Source organism: Numenius arquata, chromosome Z (assembly GCF_964106895.1).
Source record: "Numenius arquata chromosome Z, bNumArq3.hap1.1, whole genome shotgun sequence".
Lineage (NCBI taxonomy): Eukaryota > Metazoa > Chordata > Aves > Charadriiformes > Scolopacidae > Numenius > Numenius arquata.
The window spans coordinates 26661823-26674319 of NC_133616.1; the positions used below are offsets into that span (position 1 = coordinate 26661823).

General features: G+C 43.6%; 1 protein-coding gene across 1 annotated transcript; it reads right to left on the minus strand.

Moving 5' to 3' along the window:
* Positions 1–4056: 4056 nt before the first annotated feature.
* On the minus strand, positions 4057–5481 carry S100Z (S100 calcium binding protein Z). Its single transcript, XM_074166297.1, has 2 exons — positions 5341–5481; positions 4057–4215 (listed from the first exon to the last, which is right to left on the minus strand). Exons 1-2 carry the CDS (start codon positions 5479–5481, stop codon positions 4057–4059), a joined length of 300 nt encoding a protein of 99 aa, XP_074022398.1.
* Between the last annotated feature and the right edge of the window lie 7016 nt (positions 5482–12497).

Genomic DNA, 12497 nt, shown 5'->3' on the forward strand with positions numbered 1-12497 from the left:
GATACTGCCCTGGGTTTTGAGATGATACAGTCCATCCCATGCGCACTGTGAACACCCACCGCATTGTTGTGGCCATGCACCCATGGCGGAGGTTGTTGTGCTGGGGGGAGATCCAGGAGCCATTGGCCAGGAGGAAATACCTGCTTTGCTAAGGGAAAAGTGTGCACGCCTAAACAGAGCAGGCACTGTATGGAAAGCCAGCGCAGGGAGTTTGCCAGTCTATGTGTCACGATGCCAAGGGTGAGAAGTAAATGCACTAATAACCTCTGAGATTTGAAAGGTAGTCCTGTCCAGATTTCCCAGACCAATCAGGCAGGCACATCAAACTGCTGTACTGTTGTGCCACTCTGAACAGCTCTGGGCTGTGTCACATCTGCTGCATGTGCTGTTCTGCACCCACCCAGCAGTTGTGACAGGCTTTGGGGGTGCTGGATTTCCTATACTAGCAATTGCAGGTTAACACTGGTACTCCCTGTGTGGTACTCCATGCAAGCGCAGCACCGGATTCATATCCATGAAATCATCACTGGCAATAACATTCAATTCTTTCTTTAATAGTATTTAGTGGAAAGCAATTAATGACATTTCTGGAAACATCACCTGTTCTGTTGGGGTCTCCTAGTGTCAGTTCTCTCTCCCTTCCCACAACCCCAGGCAACTTCGTTTCTCATCTTTACAAGGAGGAACTGATGTTGTAAGATGATGATTATCCCATCGCACTTGACACTGTCTACACTGCTGTAGAATGAAAAAGGTGATGCCTTCCTAGTGGACCTGGCTGGTTAAGTCAGACCTTGGAGGCACCCCTCTGTTGCAAAGCACTCATCATCACAGTGGTGCCATATGCAGCTCTTTGTGTTTGGATACTGAATCTAAAGAGGTTATAAATTTATTTACCAATAGTGCATCAAGCTTTGTGTACCCAGTTGCACTAGCACTTCAACACTCCTTTGAACTGAAATAAAAGCAAACGGCAGAGGCTGAGGCTTTCAAGATAACATCGTCTATCTTCTGAAAATCTGCTTTTTAGATGTCAGGCAAAAGAATTTCACAATAGCTAGAAAAGATTTTGTCTGGCATTGCTGTATTTTTATTGGCCTTTAATCTAACTTGAAAATATTAGGCCATAATGTGGTGTTCAGTTTTCTACCGATTTTTCAGACAGTCTGGTAACAAAAATGAAAAAGGTGCCTGAAATTAGACATCATTCCTAAAGCTGAGGGACTTTGGAGAAAGCCACACAGCAAGCTTCCTCTGCATGTAAAATTTCAAAGTACTTCCTAGATTCATGAACTACAAGCAAACTCAAAGTCAGCAGGAAAAGTGTCAGTAAACAATGAGAAAAAAAAAATACTGCCTTCATGTTTGAAGGAGATGTTTTTCACGTCTGAGAGAAGCTAAAACTAAAATGTTCACATCCACAGACCAAAGTGGCTGTAGTGAGGTTGGCTTGCAAGCACCCTCTTGTAGAGCCAATGTAAGTGGCTTCAATGTAGTTTTCCTTCCTGAGGACTGCTTACAGAAAAGAGGATTGCTCACAGCTTTTTCTAAGGCAATTCAAAACTTCCAGGTGATCTTCAGGTATCTTCCTTGGAAGTGGTGTCCACTAATGCAGCACTAATTGGCTCCTGTGGCAGAGGAATGGCGGAGGAATGACCCACTGGTGCAGTGGGTCAGCCCACGGTTAGCCCAAGAGCAAGTCTGTTATGCCAGGACACCAAACTGTGCCAATGTTTTGTGTTTTCACACATCTGAACGTGCTTTGGAGCATTTTCTTCCTTTTCTGCTTGGTCTCCAGTCTTTGTGCAAAAAGATTTCTTCTTTAAAGCTGATAGAGGTGAACAGTTGTCCTTGCAGTTAAAATGGCAACAAGAAAAAGCTAACCAGACAAGCCAAAAAGGGTGATTTATGAGGTTTTATAAAACTTTTGTTGGAATAAAGATCATTTGAGTCATTCTGCTCTGATTCACCCATAGCTCATGTGCAAGCAAGCCCCTTCCGCAGGGGAATTGGGCTGCACTCGGTTCCTAGTAAATTCAGCTGATGAGATGGCTCCACTGACCCTCTCCATCACAGCAGCACCTCTTGCTGCCTGACCCCGGGGCATGTTGCTGCCACCAGCTGTGACTTAGCATAATTCTGCTTGGCACACAGGCTGCTGTGCGTCCAGGGGTTCATCAGGGATGAGCAGAGGGTTTATGAACTTTCTGGAGCTTATTTCCAAAAAGCGTCTTGCTCAAAAGTCATAATGAAGAAACTGGTTCTTACTGGGACAATCTTATTCCTTTTAACTTGGGGTTGAAGCCTTAAGCCACTCTTGTCTTGGAAAGGCTTGGAGACTAGCAACAGTCTGCAGAACCTATGGGAACCATAAAGGCAGTCTTACTTTTTCTGGTTGGTACTCCTGCCATCCTGGTCCAACAACTGCAATGATATTGAGGTGCATGACATTGCAGGGGGCAAAAAGTTGTGCAATTGTTACCAGTTTTACTTTGATACTTTTTGCTGTGTTCCCCTAGAAGATCTGTGAATCCTATATAACTTCTGTCACTGAAGAGTTAAAGAGGCAGCACGTTGTGGCTCTGCCACCACCTCCAAGTCTCATTTTTCTGGGATAACATCATTTGGTGGTGGCTCCTTTCTTAGGATGATGTCTGCCCCTTGTTATATTTATTAGACCCTACAGAATCCCCTCCTTCTAATAAATTACATCTTCTTAATGATATATGATTTTATACAAATATTATAGTCTTTACAAAATGATTTCCAGTGGTCTGGTGAGGACAGACAATTGAAATGCATTCTTCAAATGTTGTGTAGCAGAGTACGTCTTCATTGAGGGATGTTTGTTTATTAACCTCTTACACAAACAAAAAATCTTCATTTATTTCAGACGCCTTTTATTATAGTTTGAAGTTACCAACAAAATTACAAGGAACAAAGAGAGCTCTTCATACAAGAGACCCTGTCACTGAGGATTCATAGGTCTTTGGAAGTATGCTTAATTCAAACAGGAGTGTAGAAGTACTCTTAATTCAACCCAAGAGCAGGTTAACGTTGAAAAGGATTGTCCTACTCTCTCCACACCTGGCCATGAGGTCCCACTGCCCCTTTTGCACTGCTTCCACATAGTGGGTTGGATCAGTGTGAAATGAAATCATTGTTCCATAAGATGACTCACATTACAAAGCTGTACCCTGGGATCCTGTCATTAAATCCCCCACAAGTGGTCCTCTAAAAGCCCTCCTTTTAAGGATGCCAGAATACTGAAAGCAAAAGGCATTTACATTTCCCCTGAAGACCCAGTCCTTCCATCAGCCCTTAGAGCAGTTTGCTGACTAAATCTTCTATGTATTTGAATAATTTATCATATGAATAAATTCATTTATGCTGAATGAAGAGGTGGACTACTGGGATGCAGTAATGCCAACACAACAAAATTGAAGCTGGGGAGGTGGGGGAAATGAACCTGCTACAATGGCAAGCAGTACCGTCTGCTCAGGCGGCAGGAGACAGCTGTGACCACATCTGAAATATGAGAGCGTGGGGAGGTATGGAGTAGCATCTAAAAAGGGCTTTAGAATAAGCAGAGCTGAGCAAAAAACCAAGCTGCTCTTTTTGAGCTGCAAAAATATGGTTGTTATAGAATGACTGAAAACCAAATTGCAAGTTTTACATCTTATTCCAGATTTTCCATTTCAGAGAGGATATAAGTAACATTCCTGTGTGCCTTTTACTTGCCACTGACATTTAAGAAATAGAAGTCTCAACTCCTGCCAAATGATCTGTCAGCCCAAGCCCTTGACCTGGGCAACTGATGAATGCATATTACAGATGCATGCAGTGCAAGGACTGAAAATATTAAAAGCCAGATCTCAGGTAGTGTAAACTGGCTTTGGTCCAGCTTACACCAGCTGCTGATCTGGTCCATAAGTGTCTTACAGCGGTAACAGCTGGAAGCACGATGGTTTGCATCACTAAATGCTGATGAGAGCTACCTAGCTACGCATGCTTTGCTCACATTTGTGGCCAGGAGATTGATTGTATTGAGTGTTTTTAAAATCCCTCTTTCTTTAGCTGTTCTTCGAAGTAATCATTACATGCTACAGTCAAAGCAGCCACCAGAACAACAAATTCATTAAAATCCACTTCATTGTCTTTATTGGAGTCCAGATCTTTCATAATCTTATCAACCAGAAGGGGGTCCTTTTGGCCCTAAGGAGAAAGAAAAGTGACTTAGTTGTGCAGATCTTGAATATGTAATTCTGACATATCTGGTAGTGCAACCCACCGTTATGTCACAAGCCCCAGTGCTATCAAATAAAAGGTCGCATGAAATATGCACCTGAATAGTAATATACCACTAGCCACAGCGTTAAAAACATAGGTCTGGAGACTCAAGAGTGCACAGCAACAGAAACTGAAGACAATGCAATTCTTAGAAGAAATACAGGTCCTAAATAGGCACTGAAATTAACCAAGCAGATTTTAGGAGCTGCTGAGCACTGCTTTCTTTTGACAAGATGGATCTATAATGTGCATATCTCTGTATCTGTATTCAAACAGTATGTAGATTTTTAACAGGCTATTCATAAGTGGTCATTACACATCCATTCATCACATTGAGAAGATCTTTACTTAGCAAACAACACAACCTATTCAGTGGAAGTAAGAACAGTGAATCTCATAATAATAGATCACTAACCAGGAATAAAAGAAAATGCAAGGAAATGGATACAATATAATAAAAAACCTGCTGGTGGTGATAGGGTCCACAACAATTTTTACAATTAAGAGGATACAGAAAAACAACTAGGAATCTGGTCATTGTTCCATAAAAAGCATGCATGCTGTGTAATGCAGAACATAATAAACATGTGAAGAGATATTCACATCAGCAGCTTATCGCTGAAAGGATTTTCTTAGCATCTCTCTACAGGGCACACGAGTAGCTGTACTATGTCTGTGGCCTACTATTAGAAATGAAGAAACAAACAAACAAAAAAAGGATTAAAGCCCAATTTAGCATCAATTTTGCTACTGCTTCTGGGCTGCCCTTGCCCTCCTGCTCAGAAGTGCAGAGGAGTAAGCAGAGCACAAGTAGCTGGCTCTGCCGCTGGTGGCACAAGGCAGAGCATGGCTGGACCACCCTCTGAAAACACACTTCCCAAATGGGGCATTTGATCTCATCTCCTTCTGTCCAGCTCCACAAAGACAACTGTCATCTGAGAGGCTGTGGCAGGACGTGTCTTGCAGAAGGAGATGCTATTCCTGAACACTTGGATAGCTGCTTATCCCACCCATGAAACAGTAACAAGAAGTTCAGGAACTGTATCTTACTGAGAGGAAGTCAGTGAGCTCACTGGTGAGGAGCTCCTTGAGTTCTCCTTTACTGAGCTTGTATCTGTCTCCCTCTTTGCCAGAGTAGTGATGGAAAATCCTGATCAAGGTGTCCATCGCGTCCTCCAGTGGTGTGGACATAGCAGTGAGTGGGAAATCTGTGGGGCAAAGATCCAGTCAGTGACATTGCACAGAAGCCAAACCAAAGAACGATGTCAAGGAAGGGATGGAGAGCTACCTGAAGAGAGAAATTGTTACCAGTGCTGAAAAAATGGATTTCTGGTTGACCCACCCTGCCAGCTGTGTGTGAGCAAGCCTAGACTGTTATAAAACATTGTCCTGTACTCACTAGCAATTACTTCCAAAACCTAAAGAGAAAGGAAGGCCTTTGTTTAAGAAAATGATCTACTGTGCATCCATCTTGCAAAGCTACTGTAAAAGGAAATCTCTCATGCGCACAGCTGAAAAGACAGGGAAAATGAAGGCACGCCCTCCTACCTGTTCATTCAAAAATTTTCTCAAACAACCAACAGCAGCCAAAATACATCTGCATTTATACAGAAGGCTCCACACCATCTTCTTAAGTGGTTAGAGAAAGTCACCAGTAACAAGGACAGAAGCATCAGCTTTCAGTTTATTCAGTAGTGTTAGCTTGGGCTGACCTTTTTTTCCTGTAAATTATCTGGAATAAACAAATGTGAGCTAGGCACCCCTGAGGGTTTGCTTCATTGAGCATGCAGTAAGAAGGTACAGAGAGAAGCACCACCAAGAAAAAATATGGAAATGTAATTCGTTGCTGACTAGTTGACCCAAAAAATACCTAAAAATAGATATCAGATGAAAGGGAAACGTCATGTTGATGAAGCCTCAGGAGAGAGATTAAAAAGCCAGAATGAAATTCAAGGTAAAACCAGAATCCTGAACAGTATCATCGTGCAAAGGCTAGGACTTACCTGCTTTACAGGGTAGCTGAGGTGTATGCAAGAAAATACCCAGATCACGGAAGGTGATGGTCACCTTCCTTTCAAACCTCATGCACAGGCTCTTGTTTATCAGGCTGAGAGGGTGGATTACACAAATAGAGACAGACGTGTAATTGTCACAAGGATGATGGGGCTTCTGTTTCCCTCTGCATTTGCCTACTCTGTTCAATAAAAACCACTTTCTGTAAATGGGTCACTAAAATATTCACTAGGCAGAGCAGAGGACTGTGTGTGGAACATGAGATATTTTTTATCATCTGACCTTTTACAAATATGCCCATCAGGGGGCCTGAAGGTGAAAATTAGAAAATGCTAACAATCACCAAGTCCTTATAAAAAAACTTTCCCCCATTTTCAAAAGAACTCTTTCAATCTGTCTCTCTGCACTTTTACAGCTGAGAGTCTTGGCACTGGCAGCCAGTGTTCAAAGATACTTTGGTACCTACGGGTAGGCTTGTATGTGACTGCCACAAATCCCTTGAGACTTCTCTTTATCGTCAGATGTCTCCGTAAGCCTAAAATGTTTGCTCTTGCTCAATGAAATTCTTGCTGTAGTCCATGTGTCCTCAGGAGCACACAAGGAAACCAGTTTGAGAGGAAGGTGCGCCTGAAATTACACTGTGCACTGACCAACAGGCTTGGCTTCATTTTTATCAGTTCTGCACAACAACTGCAGTTCAGCATCTCTCTTTTAATAGGTGACCTTCCCCTGTAAGGCTTCCCCTGCCCCATCCCCAGGGACTTGCCAGCTCCAGGGGTGATGGCTTGGGGATGCAAGAAACAGAAGCTTCACCATGGCAGGGCCTATTTAGCACCCAAAATAGCAAATAGCCACAGTTTTCATTACAGCCACATGAAATGGAAAACTGATTGCTTCGGGTTTGCTTTCCATCGATAAAGACTTCCACCTGCTGCACACAGATGTCCAGCGAACACAACTGGGCAGATAAACACCAAGAGGGTGTTTATCAAGGGTGTTACCAAGAGCTGCAGCTCTTTCTCTCTTTTTTTTCCAGCCAGGGGGGGAAGATAATGAGATGGGCATTGTTTTTACCTCTGAAAGCCTCTGTAATTTTGAGTGCCACAGTAGATCTCACCCACATCTCTGCCTGCCTCCTTTGCCTTCAGACACGATGCTGCTTCCATCTGTGCTGCTGTGACAAGTCTCCACAACCTGAGGGGTCTTGGCTGTGCCTCTGGGAGAAGGGAAAGGCAAGGAGGGGACACATAAAAATGCTGGATACCAGTGGTGTGGGAGGTGACTGTGTGTAAAGTGCTGTTTCCAAAACAGTAGGCAGCCTCTTCTGGTTAGAGGCCCCTGTGGATGGGCACAATATTGTCTGCAGGACAGATGCCTTCCCCTCCCATCGCCATGGTCATAAGTGTGCACCAGGGATGTGGGGACCCAATGCTCAGGTAAATTTTAGAAAAAGCTCAGGAGGAAACCAGCCTGGAAATGTTGATATGCAACAAGAGGAACCTAATCCCTTCTGGAGTCAGAGGAGAGTTGGGGAGGAGAGCTGCTCTCCATACCTCTTCTGCATTTGGGGCTAGCTAATTGGTGCCTGGTTTTGTACAGAGGGAGGTCCCTGTGCTCCAGCAAGCACGGGGATCTAGCTGGACTATATGCAGCAAATGAGAGAAGAACACGGGTGATATCAGGCACAGCACAGTTCTTCTAATCAGATCCTGGGTATTCTCTGTGTCTTTTCAGATGCTAAGAAAAAGCATGGAGTCTCTTATGTAGCTACAACCATGCAGGGCTCCGTCTTGCCTGCAATGCTTATAACTGTCGCTCAGAAATATTAACCAGACAAACATCAAAACACTGAAGTCTTATTTTTGCCATTTATTCAACAACAGTTTCAGCCACAACCAGAAAAAAAATCCCATGGCTGAGTCAATACAAAGTATAAAATCCCTTTGTTGTTCTGGCTGATGAATATTGCAAATTGATTATCTAAGCAGAGTCTACAGGAGGTACAACTTCCAGGAAGCAGGTATAAACTTTCAGAGCTGCCATCCTCAGGACAGAAGAAAGAAGGGTTTCCTCTATCATCACCAGGACATCAGCTCAATAATTTATAGAGTGATATAATCCATGCAGTCTTTTTCAATAGCTATTTTCACACCAGCTAATTGTGTAAGAAACTCTCTATTCCATATGAATGGATTACATGTACACAGGGAATGGCTGCACTGAACTTTTTGGTAAGAGGTCTATTCAATTTGCTGTGTCCATCCCTTTCCTCTCTGGCTAGTGAGAACCTGCCAGTGGCTCCAGTGAGATCCTCCAGTGACCTCCTAACTCCTGTGAGGGGAAGTCCCAGAGGCTACTCAAAATTCATGATTATCAATCAACTGTTTTCAATCCTTCATCTAAAACTCCAGCACAATCTGGTTTTGTATGATATCTAATAGGTACTGAAGACAACTAATGTCAGTGCAGCCTGTGAGCACTTCTATATCAGGGTAAGATCCAACCCCCTGTCAGCAACCACCATTTCCCCATCAATCCTCCTCTGCACTCTGGTTTCCACCAGGCTAAACACAGGAGCAGCACCAGACGTGGTTGACAGAGGGAGTAGGACTGTAACATGACTGTAGACATGGTGAAGATTGGTGCCTTCCTCATTCATGACCAAACTTTGTCACAACCTGCCAAATCATGGCAGTGTTCGTGGGAAGGCACCTCTGGGGGTGCCTAGTGCCACCTCCTGCGCAAAGTGGGGTGATCATTGATGCCAGACCAGGTCAGCCATGGCTTTGGGAAGTCAAATCTTGAAAACCTCCAAGGACAGAGATTTCACAAGTCCTTGCTCTAGTGCTGCACTACCTCCCTGGGGAAAATGTTTACCCTAATTTCCAATCTGAGCATCCCAAGCTGCAATCGTGGCCATTGGCCCTTTTCGCACCATTACTGCTACCACAAAGAGTTTTACTTTGTTGATTTTATAAATTCCCTTCAAATAGTCTTGGCTCCTCACTCAAACTCAAAAATAAACTTGAAAGCAGCCTGTCCCTTGACTCAACCAATCTAGTTCTATATTCTAGTCACCTTCACGTTACATGCTTGCCCCTTGCAGACTGCTCTGTCTGTGCCCTTCTCCTAATGAGTATTTTAATATTAAAGTGTTCACTGCAAAATCAATGGCTGTCAGGGGCAGAAGGGCAGATTTTTCACCTGGCATGGCACAAATACTCCATAGGGCCAAATTCTCCCACCTTCGCTCAAGCAGTAATAGCTACTAGGCTTACAGAATGAGTCAGCCATCTGATTTAACCAGAGGCTGCTGAGAGAGGCAGAAGTTGTTCCTTGCCCTGTAAATCTGAGAAAGGACCCAACCATCTATGACTGCTTCTTTTAATTTTAGTTGGGGTAATGTAGAGGCACACTCAGCTGGGAAGCTCTATGGGACTGCTTCTCCCCTCCTACATGGAGATGGAGCAGTCAGATCACAGGAAGAAAATCTTATTGCTGGTCTCTGCTCCTCAAAAAACTGAGCACAGTTCCCCCCTGTGTGAAACCAGTCAGCCCTTGACATAGGTCAGCAGCCTTCTTCCTCCACAGCTGGGAAGGAGAGACTTTGGCTCCTTTACCAGGATTTTTCCCCAGTCTCTTCTTGAAACAACATAACAGAGGATGCCTTTAAGCCAGAGCAGCCTATAAAGTGACAGTCTAAGCCACAGTAAAATACTGCTCAGCTTAAGTGGGAGGATCTCATACTTAGGGCATCTGGTTTTCAACATTTGCCAGAATGCACGTGGGGAATATTTTCTCACAAATAATTATTGTGCTGGGAAAGGCAAGTCAGCCTCCCACCCACATCCTGTCATTATTTGTTTTTCCCAAACTCACACTGTTCTTGGGATGCACGTGTTTTGAATCAATGTTGTCCCCCTAAAGTGGCAAAAGGTGAGTGATGGGAAGCAACAGGGGGCACTGCAAGGCTCAGAAGGACAGGTATACTATACACTAAAAAGCTTACATTATGTTAGAGCCAGATTAGACTAAAGAGTTTATTAATACAGATTAAAGAGTTTATAAGAGACTTACATTTGAGATAGTATTTCTTGTTAAGTTATAATGAACATTTTGACATTTTTTAGGATTGCTAGCATTTCCATTTATGTTCTATTTCCATATCTGGGTGGTTGATTGATTTATATCCCTTTACATCAGGCATGTCTCCCTGCCCCAAAGGTTCTGGTTCACATCTTCAAGACTGTTTTAACTGCTGTGATCCCACAGAAAGCAGAATAACAAAGAACTATTAAAGCTCTTGCTAATAGCTTTTACCATCTAAATTCAGTGGTTTACTCTGTAGGCATCTTTTTTAATGGGTTACACTTCAAGGGCTGCCCAACTTAAATGTATCCTGATCTCATTCCCTGATGAGCCCTGTTTTGGACAAGATTGTACACTTCTTTTCCAAATATGTAAACAACTTTTTCATTGAAATGCCCAGATCATTGAACTCTGCTTGTTCCCATAGTGGTCATTTCTCTTGTGATACTTGTTTAGAACAGACATTGGAGCATTGTCTGTACTTGAGGCACTGACTTGGTTTACCACCTACTGCTCCCTTCTTCTCCTCCCAGAAAATCAGTCACCATTTCCTCCATTCGTGAGCAACCCCCCTTTACTATCCCATGAAGGCAATATCAGGTGGTATAGGAATGTATTGTTGTCTGGAAATAGCCTAGAAAGACTTCACTAACCCTAAACTGGAGTTTTTAAGTGGTATTCTGGCTATACAATCCTTTCTTCCTCATAAACCTCTGAAGCAGATGTATCTATCCAGCTGTATATCAGCCAAGCCATTTTTTACTATAATGCAGTCTATCCACACCAAGGAAAGATACCAAAATAGTGTAAAATACCCTGGTGTAGACACAGAGTTGGAGTCAGCTCTGCCTCAGGTGGCGTCAGGGGGTCCTGTTACAGAGCAGATCCCCATCCCTGCAGTAACCAGAGAACATGCACCCAGCCCCAGCTGGCTTTTGTAGCTCACATTACAGTATTTGGCAATACATCACTTTCTGAACAAAGCCAAGACAGTAGTTCCCTTTGTGTTAAATCCACCAATCGATAAGGCAAATCCACCCTTTTGAGACACGCTGGTTCTGACTACTCATGTTTCTTCCTAATTCAAACTTGCATCAACATGCATCAGCCTTTGTTCTAATTCACTTCAACTTCCGGTTCCTTCCACAAGGTTTTTGCAGCTAGGTTCAGGTTATACTTCATAGCTATTGGCACCCCTCTTGCAGGGGGTGATCCTGCATCACAGGATGGTGGCCAAGTCACCTACCAGGTTGTAGTGGTAGGAAAACCATCCACAGTTTTTCCCTGGATGAGCTGTTGAGTGACTCCTGCCTCAGTTCCCCCTTCCTGGTCTGCAGCTATCCACACAGCAGCTAGTACTTTGGGAATGGGTTTCCTTGGACTGGTGTGACTAGCTCTCTGGTGTCAAGGAGCGTCTCCGAGCAGCAAAGGCCCCTGGCTCATACAACTACATGCTTGTACATGCACTTGGCCATGCCATGACGCACAGGTGTCACCAAGGCTCCAAATGCAGACCTCACTGCGTTGTCTTTTCCATCCTCTCTGGTCTATCTGTGAGCTATATGCTCAACTGGGCCCATCTTGAGATAACTGGCAAATAAACTCACCTTCCTTATCACTGGTGCTGAAATAAATACCTACCAAAAGATGCAACAACAAAAACCCACTGCAGCCCGACTTGATTCAATATTCTTGGGCACTGTTGGATGTTAAATCAATATAGAAAAATGAGGCAAATAAAGTTTCCTCTTAGTTTGTATGCATATAAAAAAATGAGGAAAACTTCTTTTGGTCTAGGGCTGCCCCTTAGCGTCCTGCTGAAGAACTACTGCTTCCAGATCACATGCTAGCAATGACTGTCAAAGCTGCATGGCCCGAGGGAGGCAGACTCCCACCTGGCTGCTCCAGGACACACGTAGATGTTTCACCACCGGATTCCTACAGCAAGCTCCGCATAAGGGTCTGCATTAGCAACAAGCAAATAAGAAGTAATATAATTAAAAATTACAGAGAGAAGAAATACCCGTTGCCCACAGCTTGTTAGCTACAACTCTATAGCTATATAGAGTATATAGAGCTATATATATATAGAGAGAGAGAGTATA

Excerpts from the sequence above, each read along its gene's own strand:
- S100Z (XM_074166297.1), bottom strand. The coding sequence starts at position 5,481 with ATGTCCACACCACTGGAGGACGCGATGGACACCTTGATCAGGATTTTC. Across the intron at positions 4,216-5,340 it reads AGCTCACTGACTTCCTCTCA|GGCCAAAAGGACCCCCTTCT; the intron begins GTAAGATACAGT and ends CTTTCTCCTTAG.